This window comes from Oxyura jamaicensis, chromosome 4 (genome assembly GCF_011077185.1).
Source record: "Oxyura jamaicensis isolate SHBP4307 breed ruddy duck chromosome 4, BPBGC_Ojam_1.0, whole genome shotgun sequence".
NCBI lineage: Eukaryota > Metazoa > Chordata > Aves > Anseriformes > Anatidae > Oxyura > Oxyura jamaicensis.
The window spans coordinates 88,770,358-88,794,415 of record NC_048896.1 but is presented as its reverse complement, the minus strand read 5'-3'; the positions used below and the strand labels follow the sequence as shown (position 1 = coordinate 88,794,415).

Here is a 24,058-nt window from a genome sequence, read left to right as displayed (position 1 = left end):
ATGGGGCACAGAATGGATTGATGGGGGTGCGGGGAAGAAGAACAGAAGTAGATCTTGTAATAGCCACACACACAAAAGTAAAATCCATGCTACCTAGGCATGAAAGGAGATTAAAATTGCCAAGTCCTAGAACTGGCAAACAGCAGATGTAAAGCTGCCTGCAGAGCTGTAATTCACTCTCATGCACCTCTGCATTATGCAAGGTTCTCTGTTCATGTACCCACGTGTTCTGTACCAGGGGAAGACATTTCATTACTGTGCATGGAAAAAGCCACTGGGAGAGTGAAGCAGGGTCACGCACCAAAATCAGGCCATTGTATCCTGAACTACAGCCTCATGAGCTGCAAAAAAAAAATCCAAGAGAGGTATTGCCATAGCTGCCTAGCCATGAGCTGCAGCTCTGATGCTTCCAAAGATGTCAGAAACCTCACCTGACGTACAGTGGTGGTAAAATGAAGCAGGTTCAAGAGCAAAGATGAAGAAGAAAGGCAGCTTGGACAGTTGGATGTCTCCCCAGCCCACAAATGGGTGTGCTGGGGGTATTTTTTTTCTTCCACACTACTGCAGGGAGGGGTTCAGCCACGTCAGTTTCAGCAAGTAGGACACAAGTTTGGAGTACCCAGCAGCACAGCCCTCAATTTAAATGCTCATCATCAGCCAACATCAGGCAAGCTTACCTGAATCAGGGCACTTCATTTCTTTGTCTGAACTGAGATGTCATAAAACATTTAATCTTGTGGTCTGGGTTTTAATAGGATGAAAAATTAAATGCTGTCTTATGGAAGTTTTCAACTCATCTCCACAGAGTTTGTGCTCCTCCAGCTCAAATCACTCATGGCACAGAGCCCTAACTTACTTTTCACTAGCAAAAATCCCACACAAAACAGTGCTGCAGATAGTGAAAGCACCCTCATTTTCCCCTCGTAAATACCAGCTTTCAGCATACCAGCGATTGCTGTGCTGACCAGATGGTGGTGGGAGCAGTAGCTTGGATGATGTTAATTACACACAAACTCCAAAACAACTGATGTCAAAACTCGCTTTGGAAACACCAGAATGGGCTGCTAAGCATATGGTAGCAACGCTCCTCTGAAACCGTATTTTGTGTGTGTTAAACAACCAACGAGTTCCACCAAAGGGTCCCAGAATAAGTAGCCACAGGGGCAGGGTCCCAGCCCCTGGCTATTTGATGCTGGTTAAGGAAAAGGCACATGGATACGTGGTGGAAGAGCCCACAGCTCCTGTACCAGGTCCTGTGTGTGCCACATACCCAACCCATTTGTCTCTTTTTAAGCACAAGACATGAGCTTGAAGGAAATGTCCCAGGTAATCCAAGTGGCACTGGATGACCTCCAACGAGAGAACCGAGACTGCTTTGACAGCCCAGCGTGCAAGCACAGCAAGATCTACACACACTTGGGTACTTTTATAAACTGAACACCGTATAGTACGCAAAATGAGCTCATGAAAAAGTTTCGAGGAGATCTGCCACTCACCACCAAGGACTTTTGGTCAAAGCTGTGTTGTCAGAGGTTCTGCAGGGCCTGGCCTGTTGTTGCCCCAACAGCTCCCTCAGCACCTTTACCTTTATTTTCCAGCTGCAGGTGAAGTCAGCAGGCACCGCCCTGCCAAAATGGACTTGGACACAGTCAGGTACAGATGTAGGTGTTTCACAACGATGATTTAGGCCAAGCTTACAAAACAGAGGCCTATTTTCTGGCAAATGGCAACTCTGGATAGGATCTACGTGTTATAGCTGAACCATGCACTGGGAGCTCCTGTTTCTGCCCCCGAGTGCTTTCCTTGACACGTTCTTCTCAAGTCTTCCTCCAGCAGTTATTTACCTGGCAACTTAGGCTTGCTTGGAAATCCAAGTTGTACAGATGCAAAGGAAAACAGGACAGGAAAGGACTGTGGAAAGCCAGCCGGCCTTTTCATCTCACTCTGAGGCAAGGGAAATGCAACCATCACTCCTGATAGATGCTTACTCTTAACAGATCTGCATGTGTGGAAGTGACCATCTCTCCACACATCTGTTCAGTGATTCCCAGTCCTTGGCCTCAGGAGAAAGTATCACTCACCCTAGCTGCAATTTAAGCCCAGTCTACCACAAGATTTCAATCTCGATTCTTTTAGTGCTCCCGAGTGCATTTTCCCATGTTCCAACATATCAGCCATGCCCCTCTGGACTGGACTCTGCACTCCTAAGCACAGTATCTCGAGTTGTGTACTAAATCCTGTGCTTCCCAGGAGCACCTGCACCTCGTGAGCCTTGCCAAACACATCACCGTTTGTGAACCTTAGCCTGAAGCTCACTTTTCTCCTACTGGCAGGGCGAACTCCCAGCTCCCTTATCAGAAGGACTAACAAGTTGGCCCAGCACAGTTGTTCAACCCCATCTAAATTTGGTGCCTTGCTGAAAAGGATCTTGTCTTTCCCTATCTCCTCCCTGTTGCAACCATTTCTGCAAGTTGCCAAGACTATTCTGAATTCTAATGCTATCTTATCTTTCACATCTGTCCAGCTTCCTGTTGACAGCAAATTTAACAAGCATACTACTTTGTTAGCCCGGTTGCTAATAAAAATGAGAGATAAGTGACCTAGAGTAACTCCCACAGCCCTGTGCAGAAGTTTGCTGTTCTGACACCGGCTGTGAGATGGAAGGAAACCACTCCCAGACCCAGGCTGCTCACAGCCTAGCTCAGCCACTACCAAATACAATCCAATCTCTGAAACCATGTTTTCCCTTTCTGCAAACTGCCTTCTTTACTTGCCCAAGACAGCGCCATGATTTTACCCTGTAATCTAGTATAAGAGAAGTGCCAAATTCACCATCCATTAATTTCTTTTGGAGCACATCTTGATATCTTGTGTATGATGCAAGGCCAAAGCCTGCCCCAGCTGAAATAACTTCTAACCAGTAATTCCTTTTACTCTGGGTTCTCATGTGGGATTACATTAGGGGCTGCAGACAAAGTGCACAGATTCCTTTCAGCCAACTTCTTCATTTTCTGTGTTCCTGCACAGCTGTTCAACTACTTATTTTCCTGTCACCAACTAATAAGAGCCTGAACTAGATAATTACTACTTCCTACTTTCACGAAACTTGTTCTTCAGTATCTAAAACCACTCCTTTCTGTCTGCATCTATGAAAGGGCTATTTAGAGTTTTAACAGCTGGCTGCCATGGGACTGGAGCCCTGTGTTACCATAAGCAAACACATCTGTATGTTAACTTGGGAAACCCCTTCCGACCCAAGTATGTTGGTAGGAATTGTTTTATTCTTTGTATTGAGTAAAGACAATGCACCTACAGAAGGGAACTGCAGAGCCCTGCCTTTGAGGCTGGAGAAGTGAATTTGAGATCTCAGCCAGACCATAATTCGGAGCCAGAATAGCATCTGCTCTGCTCTTGCCTTTGCTTTATCACTGTCTTCTTAACAGCTGCAGTTCCTGCTAAAGCTTCCCCCCCCTCCTTGACAAAGTACATCTTACCTCCTTTTATTCATGCCCTTTGAGGTATTTTCTTCTTTTACTTCTTCCAGGAGAGCTTGTCTTCCTTGGAGGAAGAGCCGAACGGATTGCCACGCTAGTTTTCCCATTCTATGCCATTACAGTTTTAACTGTTCAAACAGGCAAATTAGCTTTTAAGTGATCCCAGTTGTACAATTGGCCTTCACTACAATCCTGCTTTAAAGCTGATTCAGTTTTACTTACCTCTATTGCTCAATTAAGAAAAACACAAAGAAGCGTAGCTCTGCAACTAGTAATTGCAGACTAGGAAGGAGCTTGGTAGCCCCATTACCCACGATGACAGATCACCACACTGCAGTGCATTTCCCACCTATCCACAAGGAAAAACAGCTGTACCTCATTCAGCACTTCTTGAAACCTGATCTTTAGAGTGCAAAACCAGTGATTTTCAGTTGCATGTAGTTGTTTCTAATAGCTTGTGCATGCATATATAGCACCACGTGCATGCTCTCTGCTACAGAGGAGCAAATACCTGTCTGTGATGCACACTTAACAGGAGCTTCTGAAGGAGCTGAAGGCTTTGCACCGGTACCATCTCCTTTATTTATTCTGCTAGAAAAAGCAGGATGAAGCAGGATGATTTTGTGCTGCTGCAGTGAGCAGCTTCACCATCTCCCACGCAATGCATATTAACACATCAAAAACCTAACAAGTCTTTTCAGTGTTCTTGCACCTTCATATGCATGTATGCCAGGATGGGTATCGCAGACCACTGCTGCTCTTCATTGTACATGCAGTAGGAGTCATAAAGGCAAGAAAAGCATTTACAGGTTCTTACTGGTTATCCAAGCTTTTAAAATTGTGTATAGATAGTAAGTTATACAAGCTGGTTCAGTAATTACAGGCCAGTTCTCTTTATGACCAAAGGCTGACCTAATCACAAGGCTGGGACCTGGGTCACACCTTGCTCAGCCTCAAGCTCTTCTTTTCTCATATAATCACACTGTTAGGTGACTTGGAATGTTTCTGTATTTTGCTTTTATGGTACAAGTTACCATAGGGAGCTTGCTCATTTAAGCAGACCAACATGATGCACTGAAATGCCATAACCCAAGCCTCTCTATTTCTACCCATTTAAAAACTCCATTTTGAGATTAATTTACTCCTTGATCAGGAAAATCCCTATTCCATCTGAACTAACGGAGTAAGTATGTGTTGCAATAGCCTGCAATGAATACACTATTACATTAGAGATGATTGTGGTGTATGTAATCACTGAGACACTTCTGGGATCCAGCATGAATTATTCCCCAGCTCCCCAGAATAACTTGACTTCACTTCCTTTTCAGATGACCAGAAGTCTGTCCTCCACCCAGCTCTGCTCATAAATACCACGTTGCAGAATATGCCCCAGACTATACATTTTCCTCAAGTAAAATTCATAAACAGACACAAGTGCAAAGCAAAATGTCATTTTATTTAATTCAAGGACTATTTTCCTTCTAGTATTGCTGAAGGGATCACCTCCTGGGGAATTGATCATTACAAAGTCCCTGTCTAAAAGTTCAAGTGCTCTTGTTGTACATTCTTTTGAACCACAGAAAACATAATGACCAAGTAGGTGGGCAGCTACTTGCAGTTTTATCCCACCTAAATTAGCATTGCTTCAGGCTAGAAAACAATTCAAGTAGTAAAATCATGGAAAATGTTAACCTTTAAGGTTACTACCATATTTTGATCAAAAAGTCCTGAATGTATGAAAAGAACATTTGTACATGTTATGAACTTTTTTTTTTTAAACCAGACGCTGTCAAAGATGGCAGTTAAGTGTTTTGGACCAGTTGTCAACCAGGTACTTAAGAGTTCTGTCTGAAGGTTTATTACCAATTTCATTATGTAATTCACTTTTCACATTAAGCTCTTTAACAAAAGCAACATATACCCGCACCAGAATCACTGTAGACAGATTTAGTTTTATAGAATGCCCTTCTGAAAATTCATTTCAAAATAGAGATGCTTTTTCTCCAGAACTGTAAAAGCCATAAAAATGCAAAATATCTGTTAGGAAATTTTATAATCAAAATTATTCCTTAATGTTCAAAATAACATTTAACCTCCTACTTTGTTGCTGTTGTCATCCACATATTGATCAATAGACTAAACAGGTAACAATGGTTCACGTTTTTCCCCCACCTGAAACATTTCTAACACAGGCCCAAGATAGGCAATACAGAGATTCAGGGACATGGATTATGCATGGCAAAGGTAATCCTCTATCATTTTAATTTAGAACAACTCTGATTCTAGCACACAACTTTGAGTCTCAGTTGTTTTCAATCTGCTCTAGGTCCAAGTCCCCACAGTCTAGAGGAAAGATGCCCTCTTCAGTGCTCTCACAATCACTTGTGTCCTCATCGCTTTCACATACTGCAGCTGCTTTCTTATAATCCCTTGTTTTGAAGCTACCTTGGCACGACCCATGATGCCTTACTTCATCCAGCTGTTCTTTCATCGGACTGGAACCAGGGGTGATGATGTTCATAAGATCATTTGAGTCACATGGGGATGACACAATTGTCTTCATTTGTGTGTCGTCATCGTCATCTTCATAATCAAGGGAGCAAAGACTTTTGGAATTTTTTAAAGTCTGCAAGTGAAAAAACATGAATAAGTTAGCAATGGCTGTACAGGAGGAGCAGAATTAATTCTCTAAGTTCTTGAATGGGTTAAAGGTATGTACACAACTTTAGGAAAGCATACATGTTTAAAATTACGCTGGAAACAATGTGGAGCATGAAGAAAAAGGAAGAAACGCATTTACTTAATAAACAATCTGGTTTTGCACAGATGTTTTGCCAATGTAGATTCCAGTTAGTGGCAAAAATTAGCAGTACCCTTATTTCTAAGTCCAAAAACCTACCTTTACTCAACTAAATAAGGATCAACAAGCATCTGATCTATTAACTCTGGCAAATCCAGAGCACAGCAGTTGGTAACATAAGCATTTAGGTCAAGCAGTTGCACCACAGCCTAGCCAACAATTAACTTCTCAAAGTTCCCAAATGTGCCGAGAGGACAAGAGCCTGCAGTAAGGCAGCTGTCACATTTCAGTAACCTCTAGACAGTGGAAAGCCAAGCTCCTGCTGGAAACATCTTGCTCCAGAGACAGCTTAATTTGTTCAAGTGGTACCCAAAAGTAAGACAAGCTCAGGAAATTTGTGAGCTGTTTAAATGAAGAGTACATTAAAAAACAAAGAGGTGCTCACCTTGACTTAAAAGAGAGAACCTCAGTAAGCATGCTACCTCTGCACCTCAGATAAAGGAATCAAGCGCCTAAGCTCCTCATGCAACTGAAATGGATGCTTGAGGAGAATCCAAAAGCTGCGATTGACAACAAGGCCATGCAGACAGCAGAAGCTGAATTTTAGTCTGTGCAAGACTTCTAAATTCTGCCTCTTGAATGCACACAGTGAGCAGAAATAGCCAAAAAGGGCTTCGTTCTAAAGCAGTAAAAGCCTGGAGAATCATGGTGTGGGGGATCTTGATATGATACTGGTTAAGCGCCTCAAGTCTCATATGCACACAGTGATTGTTTATTACAGCCAGATCCACAGGGAACACAATCAACTGTTTAAACCCCATTTCCCCCCCCCCCCCCCCAGTTTGTCATTTCTTAAGTATTTTATATTTGTTAATATATTTGTATGAACTAGGAACACTACAACACTCGTGTTACAAACCAGATGCTTTTCCAGAGCACTGGAAAATTTTTCTACTCCACCAGTGCACATTAGCAGCCATATGAGCAGCTTACCAGATCTGTCCAGTGGCTTTTAAACAAAACTTCATGAACTCAGAGGAAATCTACACACATTGGCCTGCCTTGCCTGTATATGACTATCAATATATACCTACATCCAGTCTACATAGAAAGATTATTTGAGGGAAAACTTGGATAATGGTGAAAAGCAACACACTGAAGTTCTGGAAGTCACAGGCCAGCCAGGCTGAGGAACGAACACGACTGGTAAGGGAGGTGGTTCACCATCACTGGAGCCTCTCCATAGCTGGGACACTGCAGCAGTATTCCCCAAGGCTGCACCGAATGCAAACACTGCCGTGCTATGCTCTTCATTACTACCAGAGGTTTGTTCTGCCTATGTGGTACACCACTCTTGCTCAGAGAGTTCTGGTACCTTATAATGTGTAGTAGATCACTAGTTAGCAAGTCAGAGGTTTAAGGCCAGAAGGATCTGAGGGATAACAGTGTGCTTGGGCAGACAGAAACAAGGCTTCATTTAGGAGCTGGTTTATGCAATTCCAGGAATTGCATCCAAAGATCAACCTTCAGGGGGGAAAAGACTGACCACAGTTCCACCAGGAGGAATTAATTGAAGGCTTTGTTAGCCCCCATCAAAACCCACATCCTATCTCAGATGTAACAAAATTGATAACCTTGCATAAGCTAAAAGCTTTACACAACGTTTCTCTCCCCTGTTTTATATACCGAAAAACAGTTTTGGTATAACACACACTGCTGTTTTCAGAACACATTTTGACATAGCTCACTTACAGCTTATGCAAGCACAAACATTTAAGCTCCTTTTTATGACTAAGAGGTGTGAATTGCTCATATTTACTTAAAAGCAAACCAGCATATTTTGAAGTAGAAAGTGTTAAAGGATATTCTAATCTTATCTCATTGCTCTGAAAAAAAGAACACATTTCCTGTTGTGCATCTCCGCATAGGGGACAATATTTCTAGTCCTTTAAATCTTACAGTAGACAGTGGGAAGGAAAAGCATCAAATAAAGGAGAGCTTTCAAAGATCTGCTTTCAGTGTTTTAGAAAGGAATTCCCGAGTCCCCCTTCAAAATATCTTTTATTCAATTTACTGCTAGAAATTAATCCAACCACACAGCTGTCTTTCTAGAAGGTTTGTGTACATAAATGGAAAATTGCCTGTTAGCTGCACTGCGCTGAAACCACTTGAATGGGAACTTTTAGCTGGTTTCAACACAACAGCAAGTGCATTCAACTGGGTCTTTGTTCACCCACTTGTCACAACCGCACCGAACTAAAAATAGGTGGATTTATTATCTCGCAGCACAATCCTGCTCCTTTCACAAAGCAAAAAGGTAGAAGTCTCAATGCATTCAAGCCCTCTGAGCTGCAGCTTGACATGTTACGCTGGTACAGTACCACACCTTTCATGCACAATTGTGCTCTGCGGGGAGCCAGCGAGGACTTGCTCAATGGTCCTCCTTCTATAAAGGATGCTGGGCTAACAAGACAAAAGAGTCCGCAGTTGGCAATGGATAGAACTCAATCAGCTAAAAGTATTCTTTTGTGCAATGGGGGGAAAAAAGGGAAAAAAAGAAACTCGGTTTTAAAAGAAGGGAGGCGATAAAATGTCTGAATATTAAGAAAAAACTTTGTACCAAAAACAATGCCAGGGAGGGAAATAAAAGAAATCTCTCTAGACCCTTGCCATACAAAGCAAACAAGAAAGGCCCAGAGTAGCCTGAAAGGAAGCTAATGTCTGTACTCTTTACTAAACCTCAAGTTCAGAAAGTGATAATACATCACTTTCCAAATATAAAAAGCAATAAAAAAGGTTGGGTTTTGTTTTACTAACAAAACTAGAACATTCACTACAGCAGTTGAGGGAAAACCAAGTCATTTGCGGGCATTAAGACCTAGGGCATAATGGGAGCAGCAGTTCTCATGCTTCTTCCCCACGCCCCCCTCACGCCCTGAGCCCACCCATTCCCCCCTCGCATTGAATGGGGTGCAGGACAGCTGCTCCCAGGAGCTGCAGCTGCAGCAGCTGGCACCAAGAGGAGAGCAGAGGAAGCCCAGAAGTCCCAAGCCCACCCTGCCATCTCTCAGCAGGCATCACAACAGCAATAGCAGCTCCCTGAAGCTGCAGGTTTAGGAAGAGAGGGAATTCATCACATTAATGAGTTACCTGGCTCGCCTTCTGTCCCATCCTGAGTCTCCTGCCTATGACTGCACAACGCAGGAGATGCTGTTTTAAGACATACCTGCCACAGGGCTTCTTCACTGTTAAGTTCTCCACCAGGGAGATGAAAGATGTGGGTAACATAGGTCCTCATGAGGAGGAAACCCTGGAATACCACCAACTGATCCAAGTGTAAAACATGGAAGAGGCAGCCTGAGCATGGAGCGACACAGCTTTTTCTGTTGGTTCCCTGTACTTAGCCAGCTGATGAAGATGGGGAAGTTAAACAGGCTGCACGCCCCTTTGAAGGCTCCACAGGTCCTTATTTCACTTCCTGGACTTGCTTCTTCTACAGCTTGGTCAGACTGGCTCAAAATCAAATGCCTTCACTGTTAGCAACTCAAAGGCATGACATGTAGCATGACACATTAGCATTTCGGTACCCTATCCCCAACAAGGTTACAACCTAGCCTCAGCAATAACAAGGTCCAACCATGCTACAAATTCACTACATTTAAGAGAAGAGATTTGATTTATGAAGCTACGTTGGAGACTTAAAAACTTTAAATTATGCAAACTGTCACAACAGAGTGGTTCTAAACACTACATTGAATCCTGCTGAAAGCTGCCTCCCAAACATACTTCGCCTGACATCACCTCCCATCAGACATGAGCAGGTGTCCCTTCCTATAAAAGGCATTTTCAGTTCATGCATCTAATTACTTGTATTTTCAGTTCACGCATCCAATTAACTGTATTATCATCTCTCAGGGTGGAGACATGTACAGTGTTTATTGCAAACCATTGCGTTTTGTAGATTAAGAAGTCTGTCCTAACTCCTGCACCTTCTACTACACATTAAATGAAATTGTTACATAAACAGCACTTTTCTTACTAACAATAAACCCTACTGTAAAATAAACCTCTTACGGTTTAACTCTGACTCCTGCTTTGCATAGCTCTGAGCATTTTGTTCACAGATAACTAAATTCAACCTCTTAAAGAGAAGTCCATACAAGTTAAAAACAGGTGACTGGGAAAAGTTACACTGATTCCCAATTTGAACAGGGGGAAAAAAAAACAGAGCTTTTTGTAGTCAAAAAAAGATAAGTCCTCTTTGCAAAAGCAAGGGACCTAGCTAAGAATCAATACAAGCTGACACACAGCAATATGAAAGTTGTTCAGTACTTTGTCTATGCTGTATCTTCAAAAGATAATTTTAATTTTTTAGGTGTAAGTGCCCAGGAAGAGAAGTAAACTGACATCAACTCATTTCACATCAGATGCTAAACAGGATCATGAAGTAATAGGCTTTCATCTTCCACTAGCCAGACTGTTCTAGATTTAAACATTCTGCTTTCTGGTGTAGTCTACCATGAAAGCTGATCTATTTATTGGCCTAGATTTTTTTATGCTTATTCTAAATTGTGCCACAGTATCCTTGTAAAGTTTGTTTATGAGCTGTAAGAACTTGTGATTTAATTTGGCCTTTTTATTCTGTACGATTAGTTGAAGAAATACATCCCAATGAAATAGAAATATTTTTCTGAAATGCTGAGTTTATCTAATTACACTCACATACACAAGGATACGAGGCTATTCATCACATGAAAGAACTAACTTGAAAATACTGGGGTAGTTAAAGGTCTACAAAATGCACAGACTGGGAAGCAGGGGGAGGAAGCACATGTGCTCAATTAAGTTCCATCATTAAGTGACAAGCTAAGCCATTTAAGCAGATTAAAGAATAGTTTGAGTATGTCAGTCTAAAGGTGTTTTCCCTAGACTGGATTTAAAAAAAACGACTGCCATTTTACATTACCTTTATCCAAATTAAATTTAGGTCTGGTAGGGACAGGTTAGCAGGGAGCTAATAGACACTGAAAGGAACTCAGGTAGAAGGGTTTTGCAGTTTCCACAAGTCCAGCACCAGTCATCACAGAGGTCAACGTTTATTATTATTACTATTTTAAAGACAAATTAGAAGTTAAGTGAGTTGATGCAATGCAACGTAACACAGTCAAGAAAATGATTCAATGGTAATATTAGCATGAAGGGGGGGGTCAACGTATATAGTGATTTCCCCCTTACATAAAACCCAGGCCAACATTAAATTGCATTTTTTAAAGTTTACAGTATGGAATTTTAATTAAGATGTTGGCATCTTACATTTTCCAAGTCTGTGGATTTGTGAACTGCAACCTTTCGCCTTTGCTGTTTCAGTAAGTATAAATCATGCAGTCTTTTATTATGGGAATGGGGGAGTACATTCTACAAACATCAGGCCTACCTATTTCACCTGCTTGTAATTAAGTAAAAAAAAGTTGAAACTGCTCTTAGTACCAGACCAGTAAGAATAAATACCTACAGATGCTACGAATTATTCCATTAGCTAACATAGAAGAGGCTCATACAGTGGGTTTAACTGTTATAAATTGGCCGATAATCCATATAGTGTCAGACAAAGTAGAACGTCACATTTGCTTTGTTCAGCTGAATAATACAGTGCAAGACTTCGGCCAAGAAGAAAGGAGATTAAGCCAAATAAGACAACTACTAGATACAGCAGTGTTCATCTGAAATGCACTGATGCATTAGAACAGAGGTTTCCTCAAAGGGAAAAGCCCCATCACAGACAAGACCCAAAAGGCTACTGAAGTAGCAGGGAGAGCAGGCAGGGAGAAGGGTTCTAGCTCTCATCTTGCAGGGGCAGCAGCTGCAGCCTGGGGTCTCTCAGAGCACCAAAGCAACTGCCTTTGCACTTGGTATAGTTATTTTCTTGCTCCCTGTTTGACCCTAAGTACATCTCTAATATGCACCAGGCGAAGAGCTGGATAACGTTGAATTGGGCTAAAAAGTGCTTGAGCAGCACAAGCAGGAGAGGCTTCAGGCTGGCAACTTTGCATCAAGTACATTAGTGAGGGGTGGTGTGATGAACGAACAGCTGCAGTGTTTGTGTTCATACGAGGATGATGAACACATCTGGTTTGGTCGTAAAGTGGCACAGAGGGAAACAATGGAAGCACGTGCTCTCCCCATCAGAGCCGATTCATGTTTTGCCAAGGTTGTTCCACCTTCTCCAGTTCAGAAACTTCTACCTTTCAGAAAAGAAATACGAGCTCTGGAAACAAGAAGCAATTTATAGTGCACATTACCATCTTTGCTATTAAAACTAAATCTCTACGAAGCCACTCTTGCCCACTATTAGCAATCATGTCCAATACACAGATTTTTGAAAGATGCATCTAGTCTTCTGCAATTTAAACTGGGAAAAAGGAAGCACGTACATCATTAGCGTGAGCTAGCCACGCATCTCTTCAGACAGCAATCAATACACCTCGCTGTTGTAGTGGCCAGGGACATACCAACATTTGGAACAAGTACACTGCCTAACAGAATAATTGCTTGCAGTATTGCCTCTTGATATTGCAGAATTCAGGACCTGAAAAACAGAAGACCACTCGTGGCAGCTAAAGCCTTGCAAAGCATTTGTCCCTCTGGCATAGGAATTAGGACTCGCACAGCTACCATCAGCTCTGAAACAAGCAATTCCCTCCAAAACCAGGGGTTTTACTGGGCATCCAGGTTTCTAGCTAGATGCATCCTAACAAGAAGAGAAAGTGCTCATTTGTGGAAGCACAACTGCTCGGTCACATTTTGAAATTCACTATGCAGTGCTGAAGTGTTCTCAAGTAACAGGGTTTAAGTCGACTGATTATGCACCAGTGTAACACAGGACAGGATTTGACCCTCGTGGCTTCAAAACATGACCATATTGGCTTCATTTCCTGCCATTTGTGTGTCATCTATTTTTATAGAGAACTTCTATTCCTGAGCACTTCAGCCAAGGTCTTATTCCTGCATGACTCCGCTATGAGCTGTAAACAATTACTTTCACAACTGAATCACACATGCGCTGATTTCGAGTACATCCATGTACCACCTTCTCTCTATGTTCCTGTGCGTTCATTTTTCATCCTCAAGTCAAATATTTAAGTTAATACGATGGGTCAAATTTATAAGAAATTAGAGAGGTAAACTCCCAGCCCTCATTCTAAGGCTGCCCTCATTAGTTACTGACAGATGTCAGCCTCACTTATATTATTGGGTTATGCTGGCACTCCATCATAACCAGCATTTTAAGGGATTCTATAATTGGGCCATAAAGCTCACTTCTGCCAGGGAAGGGGGGTGGGAGAGAAGGCAAACAGTCTCAGCTTGGGAACAGTTCCCCCTTCCTCCGATCAATTTTCCACTACAGAAATGCTCAGCCCAAACAAAGCCTTGAGATCTCGTTAAGCAACTGCACGCAGGCACACGTGGGTATACAGGCGTGCAGACAAAGTGCAAGTGCCGTTAGGAATCTTGTGTTCAACTCAATGCAAACACCACAATTTAACAATAAATTCTTGCAGGAGCATTAATTCAAACTGGAGGTGGACTCTGACCACTAATTACTTCCAGAGACAAGGTAAGTTGAACACAACTCATTTGTTTAGAGGGAACACAATTAGCACTGTTCACCTTCAATCTCTAATACATACACTGTATTTTTTTTTTTTTTTTTTTTTTGCTTAGCATCTATTTTGGAACATTTTGAGCATTTCTCAAACTGTGGGGCTCAGTAAGTGTTCTTGACATCAATTGGCAAGTCCGTTACAGGTTTTTAATACTGAGTCAACTTGTGCTAAAACTTGGGTTTGGTTAAAAATACATGCAGTTTGGACAAGTCCATTTATTGGCTCAAGTACCAAATCTGGAAGCACAACACTTCAGCACTGGATTCTCAATAGTGTGCATTTGTGGCTTTGTTGGTTTTTAAGTCAAGTCAGAGAACTATGTATGTAGTCCTTTTAGTCCTTTATCTGTCAGCTGTAATAAAAAACAGTAAAATGTGTTTTAAAATACATTGTACCAAGTCAGAAGACAAGCAAAGACTAAGCAGCTTGCGTGCAAGAGAGTCAATACTCAATCTTAAAGCACTGTGGTAACACTAAAACTGAGCTCAAATTCTTACAGTATGGCCAACTTCAGTTTTTCCCTCTGTTTTCTAATACAATGAGCATTTGCATGAAAAAGCTACACGTTCAAGTATTACTCACACTTCACTTTAAGAGATCGGAAATTATTTATCCTACCATAACTTCTAAGCTCCTTAGAGTACTATAACAGCCTTAAGTTTCAGTCACATAGTTGCTACTATAGTGAAAACTGAAATCAGGAAACTGGTGAGAAATCTTATTTAAAACTCAATTTCTGGTGATACTTAAGTTTTATTGCAAAAGCACATATCATCAGCGTGTAAAAAAACGTGTACTTTCAAGTATCTGAATAGACCAACTAGCTGCAGCTAACACCAAGCAATCACCTCCCAGATCACTTGCTCAGAAGACATCTGTTTACAACTGCATTCCAATAGAAATTTACATTTAATACTGTAAAAACTCTTCAGTCTGCATATACCTGAAAAAGAGCATAAGCCAGTATATTTCCTATCTTAAAAATCCAACAGAACAAACTGGCATCACTAGTTGATATAGACAAACTCAAATCAGTTCATTTTCACATGCATGAGAGAACTGCTTTGCTTACATGACACCTACATATATCAGTATATACATACAGCATGAACTGATTGATACAATGCAAGAGTAATGGAAGACAAGATGACAGTTAAACTTAAGACTTTCCAAAGTGATTTTAAACCTCCGTAGAGAAAACTTCAGGTCAAACAATTTGTTTAAAGTCTTTCAAAAGATGGTTCACCAAGTCAGAAAGTGACTATCGAGAGCAAGGGAAGCACATCTGCCTTACCATCAAGTTTCACAACATTTAATATTCAGTATATGAAAGTCCAAAGCCTAGTTTCAGAATGAAAGTAATTCTTTCGTTACAAAGTATTTCATTATAAAGATGCATAATTTATTTCTGATTACCATATCACAAAAAAATACTGAATATTAAGAGGACCCCCTTTTCCAGAACTCCCTTGTGTTACACTCAGAGGTATAATTTACTTTCTAATAAGTTAAACAGTAACATTGGGATTCTCCCCCCCCCGCCCTCCCCCACCTCCAGATGGAGAAAAGTCACAGTATCAATGATGAAACACTACTGAACTCTTCTGATAGCCACCATCTCTTGCAATTTAGAGCACGAAACAAACCTAATCCCCTGCCACCTGCCAAAACCCAGATGGTAAAACCTGAGAAAAGTGCTCTCACCTCTTTAAACCCTCTGGTGCAGCTCAGGCACATTAACTGTTGGTACCCGATACAGAACACTGAACCACAGCTCTTAACTCAATATTGTATTATATTCCAAACAACATCACCAATAATTTTAGCATAATCCAATTTTATGACAGGCTAAGTAATAATTAAAAAAGAAAATACCCACAGCTGGCTGAAACCTAGCTTGTGAGTTAATAGATGGCCCCTTTGCTCATAATGTCAAATGCAGCTGGTCTGGTACTCATTAGCTCTTTCAACAATGAACACTTACTTGCACATACGGGGACTTGCCAGAAATGAAAAGTAAATCCACTGCAGATATTAAGCTGCCTCCTCCTCTTATTAGCGTATGGCTCAAGAAGCCCTGTAAACATGCAAAGCCAGTTGCACATCTACTGAAAAGCACAGTACTCAACAGCTCTGGGCTCTGAACAGCTTATTTTTCAGGCATTTGTTACAGAATGCCATTTACAATAGAGTGGGGAAAAAAACCTTTATCCTTAATGAGATTTCCCTCCCTTCACTATCCTCAAGGCTTATAGTGCTTTGCTGTCAGAGCACAGGGAACCTCCAGCGCAAGGGCTCACTTCATTAAACGCCGTTTCAGGCCTAATTTCACATTGTGACCCACTCTGCCGGCGCAAAGAAAGCGAGACGCCAGATGCTCTCCGCGCCTGCTACCTCTGCAGCATTTCATTCACTACTCCAAAAAAGAAAAAAATCTCCAAGCACCCATTCAAAACCAAGTACCCCCAGCCTGGGCTCTCCTGTCACAGGACAAAGTGCTGGCTTGTCTTCAGCTCGCGTGATGCTTGACTATCATCTCCCAGCCCAGCCTACTCCTATGGCTCCTTTCCTTCTTCCCAAGCCTGCTGGAATTTGAACTTTAAATGGATGCCCTCCATGGCAACAATAGATAAAAAACGAGCCTTTGATTGTTCATGCGTTGTGGAAAAGAAAGGAGGAGATTCATCCTGGCTGTGACCTAGCAGGAACTCATCAAGCACGGCTCCCCTTCCATTGCAACGGGATGCCTTTGCCTGTAGCTACTCATTCAAGCTCCCTGTGTCTATGTTTCCATTCAAAGAGGATGAATTCTTCAGGTTTCCCCGTTAAGAAATTAAATGTTGATCCTATGAATGAAGGGCAACACCACGCTTGGAAAGCTGCCAAAGGGTTCTGTAACACTCAGCAGTTTGGAGTTAATTCAATACTTATTGATATCTAGCGGGATTTATAGCTGCATTATTTATAAGGAAAAAAAGTCACTGAGCCATATTTAGTCCCTGGTAATAAACTATTTTTAGCACCATCTGTTTTTCTAGTTTGCTCCCTTGTTTAGGCAAGTGCATACTTTTCCCCAGTTCCCTCCTCCTTACCCATTTAAAAGGATCCACAAAGCCTACACCGAAGAACAAGTAAGGATCACACTAAATATTTGTTGTGCAGCAAGCCTCCTAATCATGATTTTGGAAGTAAAATCTGCTGACTAAGGAGTGTCGAGCTGATGCAACAGTACACGCTGTATTCAGTTACAAAACTGGGCTTTTTTTTATGCAAGGGGAAATGCTTTTCAGAGAAAGGACATTACTATCTAGAAAGAAACAACTGATCATTAACTGCATTAAGCCATCTGAAAAAGATTCACACTCCCAGCACTGCTTGCTTTTCTGGGCCATAGTTGCCAAGTTTCACCCTCATTAAACCCAGGGATATTTTGTCACAAGTACATTCAGCCAGGCCACTGTTAGCAAGGGAAACGTGAAGTGTAAGCAGCTGCTGCCAGCACCTTGCCTCTGTAAGATGAGGTGTTTGAAGCTGCAGCTGCCACCCAGTCAAAAGCTCCCCCAGACCTCAAATTAACTCTTCAAACTCAAATTTATATTCTGCTGAGTGTGGGACGCGACACCAGTGGCCTCTGCAGCATAACAAGAGGGACAGAGCGGAGGGGTTGCTGGTTCCTCGAATTCTGAGTGAAGCAAGGCTTTGGATCCTTGCATACTGATTAAGCTCTCAGAAACACACTTGATAGAAGCAACGCATTCATCTCATCCTCCTGCCTCAACAAAGTTTGTTTGTTAGCTTAAACAGTAGCACAAGTATTTGAAAGCTTCACTATTAAGTCAGATTAAGAAATTTTACTGTAGAGCAAGGCAGAAGACCCATTAAAATATGAGCTCATGTAGTCCTTACCCTTTGTAAAGGGCAGTAAGGGTTACAAGCTGGTTTACTAGAGCTTGCAGCAGAAGCCTGGCATTCCTAGTAAATAGAAGAGATGCAGCAAAAGCAAGAATAAGCCCCAGCATATAACAGGTCAAAGCTAAATTCTACACATGCATAATGGACAAATGCACAACTATTTTAGTAGGTTCCAATGAATTCTGTGGACTCAAACACTTTTTTGAGCATTCAGCTTAACACTGACATTATACTACAGTTTTGAAGAGTGAAAGTAAAAACAGCACTGTCCAACTGGTAGCCCTTGGGATGCTTCCTTCCACCCTACTACATTTCAGCAGAGAAAGTGGGGCTCAGCACTTGTAGCAGCAAGTACCATGAACTGCCTGACAGAAGGCCTATATGGGTACACGATGCAGAGTAGGCCGCTGCCAGCATGCTGAATTGTGCTCCTGGTGGGAAGCATCTCCTCACACCCCAGCAGTGACCACGGTGTCCCATCTGCTGGACAAAGCACGGTGGCAGCTGCCCACCATGTTCCAGGAGCAGCCTGGGCCTCCCCAGGGGAAGAGCTCCAGGCCTGAGCCATTTTGGCAGGACGCATCTCAAAGGACAGCCTGCCTCAACTGAGTTCAATAAAAACTGTTCAAAGGAAAGAATCGAAGTCTGCAGTACTTTCAGTGGCCATATAAAGAACATGGACAAAAGCCAACACATACAGTAACTGTCGCAGTAAATTTAAGAGCTCCTGCCAAGTATGTTTGAGAGTAAAAACTAAGCTTGCAACTTGTAGTTCAATTCCCTAAGGCTGTTGCATAACCTGCAAATATGTTACAACATGAGAACAAATTAATGCTGGTGATGAACCAGGAATGTAGTCGAAGGATCTGGAAGTCTTCAAAATGCAGCTTGCTGCAAGTGTTGTACCAAAGCATTCAACTTTCATGTGGGCTAGGACACTCACTTGTTTGCACTCAGTGTCTTTTATATAACCATGCACTTTACCCACATTTAGAAGGTAGGATCTACAGTACTACTTTTACAGAGTTTACACCTTATTAGCTAGCATGTGCATGTTCAATATGATTATACAGTAAGACATGACAGGGCCTCTAACTCAGAGTCTCAGAAAGCAAATGGTAAATATGATAGAAAAAAGCCAGAACAGGGCTTGTTAGAAACTACCCAGCCACCCCTCCCTTACAAGCCAGATGGCCAATGGAAAGGAAGTTTATCTGCCCTTAAAAAAAACAGTTATCAGAAAGGACTTTGCGATTAACTCTCAAGTCCATACTTGAGAGGTGGCCCAACGCCAGTAAAAAGAACAGCGTCAAGTCAAAATTTTACACACACTCCATTTTCTGTCCTAGTCCACCCAGGGAACTCTCCCCTTCACCCTGGTACCTGGATGGAAGGGGTCTAAGCAGTTGTGATCCACAGCTCCCACAATGAAACCCTTTCTCAGACAATATCCTTACACAGCAAGCTTATGTTAAGGTGATCTACAACTAGTTACCACCACACCAGACCACATCTTGGAAAATACCAGAAGCCGCTAGTTGATATGAAGTTTATCCTGGTTAAGTAGCTATTAATCTGTGAGCAAAAGTCTGAATTCAACCTGATTTAGAAAATAACATTCCAAATGCACCAAACAGTATTAGCCAAAAAAAATGTGACTTAAAGGATTTTAAGTATGCTTTTTTTAAAAAAAAACTTTGAGCTTGTTATCCCACTTTCATTTTGAACAGTACTACTTCAGTCTTCACCATTCAGCAACATGCTTCCATGTCAAGGACTCTAACTGCTGAGCACAGGGCGAAAAAAGGTACAGAAGTTACATAACATGTATAATGCTCTTTAAACAGCCACCAAGCACCATCTCTTTATATGTTCATCCTAACTTAGTTTCAAATCTAGCCTGAAAGATTACTTAACACTGAACAAATTAATGCAACTCCTAATTGCAGCGATATCCCCCTGGACAAAATACTTCCGCTAGGAAAATGGTATGCATTCAAGTCTCTTTGGGATTTTCCAGTAGCTTCCCATGTCCTACAACGGTTTATTTTCCGAGAACACGCTGGTTTATGCCCATTACAAATGCTTGGAGGCCCCTTAGACAAGTCAGTGCCATACTTCACTCAAGATGAAGATGGGATTCAAAGTCTTTAGTTGTTGAGATTTAAGAAGTGGATGCATAGTTCAGATATTGCAAGTATTTTGTTTACATAAGATTTATCCCCCTCCCCAAACATTTGAGAGTACAAAATTCCTACTAGATCTAAATCTACCTTGAAGTTTATTAAAATTGGTTTACAATCAGCCTGCCTCACTACAAGATGCAACAAAACCATTATACTTCACACCCAGGTACCCTGTTGGCTTGAAGAGTTCATTTCTGCCTTTCTAATTTTAAAACTGAATTATTTCTGCTGACCACTCTTCCAGGAAAAAAAACCCCTCCTCAAATAACACAGTAAAGAAGTAAGCTAACCTGAATTGGGAAAACTGTTTTCTCCAGGGATAAGGCAGCAACCAAGAAGGTTGGAACTCCCAAGAACAATTTAAGAGTTCCTCAAAGGATGGGGATCAATCAAGTTTTTTTGTTTAGTCAAGCCACTTAAGATCATTAATTGCTACATAACTACCTAGGGTCTATACTTTCTGTTGTTAAAGTAGCTTGGGCTCAGTAACAGAGGAGATGGAAAAATTTTTACTTCTTCACACAGCTGTTTGAACTCTACAGGAGGTGTCTCCTCTCCCTGTGAGAGGAAGCAGAACAAATTCAGTTATTTGAAAATATGAAAGTAGAAGAGAGGTTTTTTTAAAAAAAATAAAGCATACATATTCTTTAGTTATAATTTGAGGTGAATCTGGAAGTTAAACATTCCACTGCAAAGTTAAGCATTTCTGTATTGTATTAAATCCCATTAATCCATTCCTATTCACTTGACCTAATATACCCCACACGTACTAGGTATTAAATTTAACAAGCTTAAGATCAATTTACCAATTCAACTGAGGGCTTGCATGCCCTGAAAACACATCCTCCTATGCCAACTACGTGAGCCTTGCAAGGCATAAAAAAACAACAAGGTTTTTGCTCTGGGATATGCAATTTTTAAAAGCCTAGAGAATTTAAGCCTTAAGCAATTTCATTTCTGGTTCTATAATAATAGATGCACAAGTTACAAGGGCTACCTTATCGAAGTAATATATATTTAAAATGTTTAACACCAATGAACACTATGCACTAAGCACTTACAGCACTATATAAGTCACTGAAATCTTGAAGCCCATATTTTGATTCAGGTAAGTATCCATAAGAAAAATATGATCAAGGACGTTCTCAAAAAAGCCTGCTGTGGCAAGCTTCTATGCAAAAGTAAACTGTACTTAAAAGCTGAAAGGAAGGAAGGGAAAAAAACACATTAAGGACTCAGAACATCAGGTATGTCTGCTTCTGGTTCAATTTTATTGTTGTGCACTAATGAAGAATCACCAGTGAGGCTTTGCGTTGACTGTGCTTCGAGCACATGTGAGTTCTGCCACTCCAAATACCATAACAGTTAAGAGTAACCTTGAAACTCTACAAAATAGGACATGACAGTTAAGCCACAAGGCACCTGTCATATGCTTTGTAAGATCTTATTTAAGATCTTTCATACTACTCATCAATTGTAACACTAGTTCCTACACTTATTTTTAACCTACTATTTAAATCTAACCATCCTTACAATGTACATCCTTCTAACAGGACAAGTTTTAATACAGTAGATTTTTTCAGTTTGCACAATATTACCTGAAGTTCATAATTTTATTCCTCCAGCTAAACAATTTATGCAACAGTATTCCTGTTCAAATACTGCAAAGATTGCGAAGTTCTTCTTTGGTTACTTACAGTTAGCATGCTTTAGTTTACAAGACAGCCAAAGTGCATACTGATCAGTGTAAAAACAGAACTGAAAGCTGAGACAGTTAAAATATAACTCAACGACTAAGAGGAAGCTTTGTACTGTATCAACAACTTAGCCTGAAGAATACCTGGAATCCGCAAGAGCCTTTTCCAGAAGGAAAGGACTTTTGCAAAGCTTCATCTGCTTCTTTATCAGGTTGAAAGCTACAAAAATTCATGAGTGTGGTGCTGGATGCCCGTTATCTACGCTCTTCTTGGGTAAAGATGAACGAAGGGAGAGAAGAGAGTAACAACCACAACCCACAGCAGATACAAGTTTCAGTGAAATGCTCCAGCATCCAGGCATGGGGACACTGAGTTGTGCCTCAGTACCGATGGGGACTCAAGTACCTACTGAAGTGACATTTACCACTCCTCATTCTCTTTATGCCAAAGTGTATGGCAGGTGGTTGTTCTACTACTCTGAATCCCATGAAAGAAAATCAGGGCCTTACGGAACTAAGCTAAAAGCTAATCTTTTCAGCTGATAAAGGCAACTGGTGACAGCCTGAAGACATTAAGCTTTCTCTCCCCTGCAGCTAAGGGCAAGCAGGTTTCAGAGACAGCATTTTCTCTACCTCCCATATTACACGTAAACTCTGATCAATCTACATCAATAAATAAGAGGAAAAACCTCCTTAGTTCATCTTTCCACATTCTTAACATTATGTCCTTCCATGCCTTACAAGAGGATTCAGACTTCCCAAGTTTAAGTCTAGAAATACACGCATCCAATTACAACACTGCTGTGTTAAGAACAGTTGGTCCCAAAGTCTTAATAATTGATGTATTTTGGAGGTTCATAGATGTAGCGTCTAGTTTGAGAAATGAGTGCACATTAGATTATCCAAAACCAATACTTCACAGATGCAATGAACACTTCCAAGTTTTTCTAGACTTTTTTTTTTTATAATTTTATCATAGAGAAACACTGAGAAAGCCATTCTAAGCTACAAATATTTTCTTGCACAGTAGCAAACACAAGAAAATTATGTGGAAGGTTTCAACACTGCAGTATTTCTAGGCAAGGAAAACTATAGGTAACACCTCCTAGAGCAGAAAAATATCACAAAAATTGGAAGTTACCTATTTTCAACATTCCTCAAAGATTTACTCAACATTTAATCTCACTGCATCATGAAAACTGACTGACCTTTGTGCTAGAGGTGCTTCACATTCAAACCTTCTACTGATGTAACACAATGCCCCTTTTTGCAACCCCTGTGATACTAAGATACACTACTTCTCAAATTTTTAAAAGGAAAATGGCCATTACGGAGTGTTGGCACTTAAAGAACTGAACATAACAGTCAAATGGGAAAAAGGCACTAAGAGACAAGCGTGCATTCCAAGCTACTTCATTCAAAGCTACTTCACAAGTCATTACACTTAAAAATTCACAGCCTTCCTTACTTGATAACTGTGCTAGATAGGCAAGCCTCAACTAATCTGTATACATACAAGGACTTGCTACAACACATCCACTTAAAATAGCTGGTTGTCAAACTCACAGTATCCTTCTGGAAAAAGACATTTTTAAAGACCAAGTTTCCTTTGGCAACACCACAACATCATTTGTGTGAAGGAACGTTAGAGCTGTTTCTAAAATAAAACTTGAGGGTGTTGCTCTCCTACAAGGAAAAAGCCATTTGATAGTCTCAAGATATCCTTTATCAAATTGTCCTGTGTACCTTGCAATAGTTAAGCACAATGCAATTAAACACAAGTATAGGTGTTGAACTCTATGATCCCTATGGATCCCTTCCAACCCAGGATATTCTGTGATTCTGAGTTAACCAACGTTCATGCAGGTGGAAGCAATAGTCCTAGCTAAGAAGACAACTACCAAAAAGTTGCAAAAAATGAAATAAATATCCTTTCCCAGCTTCTGAAGTATTCTGCAGGTTTTCCTTCTCATGTCCTTCCTCTTCGCATCAAAAATTTTCTGAGCATTACAAACTGATTTAAGTGAACTGGCAAGAACATTAGCTCTAAAATGTTTGTTACATTTAACAGTGTTGAAATCAGGTCTTAGTTTAGATCTGTTTATCAGTTTCCATATATAATTTGAGCACTTCAGTACTCATGCACTTGAAGTCGATGAGCTTGCCACATTAACCCCAATGGTAGCTGCTTAGCATGCAGTTGGAACAAGCCAAAACTGTTCTATCTGAAGAACTGGAAAAAAAGTCTTTGCTGTCTTCCCAAAGCTGTGTGAAGGCAGTTGAAAAAAAGCTAGAATTAGGCTAAT

General features: G+C 41.1%; 1 protein-coding gene and 1 long non-coding RNA gene across 3 annotated transcripts in view; both read right to left on the bottom strand.

Annotated features, from left to right (window-relative positions):
- Nucleotides 1–4,929: 4,929 nt before the first annotated feature.
- FAM53A (family with sequence similarity 53 member A) overlaps nucleotides 4,930–24,058 on the bottom strand; it is a 70,139-nt gene continuing 51,010 nt past the window's right edge. For both annotated transcript variants that reach the window (XM_035324784.1, XM_035324786.1), the window contains exon 5: nucleotides 4,930–6,120. In XM_035324784.1, coding sequence (XP_035180675.1) covers nucleotides 5,797–6,120 — 324 coding nt within the window. In that variant the 3' untranslated portion in view covers nucleotides 4,930–5,796. The remainder of the gene's footprint in view (nucleotides 6,121–24,058) is intronic.
- Nucleotides 10,850–23,964, bottom strand: LOC118166139. The gene is made up of 2 exons (XR_004750363.1): nucleotides 15,943–23,964; nucleotides 10,850–14,901 (listed from the first exon to the last, which is right to left on the bottom strand). It is a non-coding gene; the product is annotated as an uncharacterized LOC118166139 (long non-coding RNA).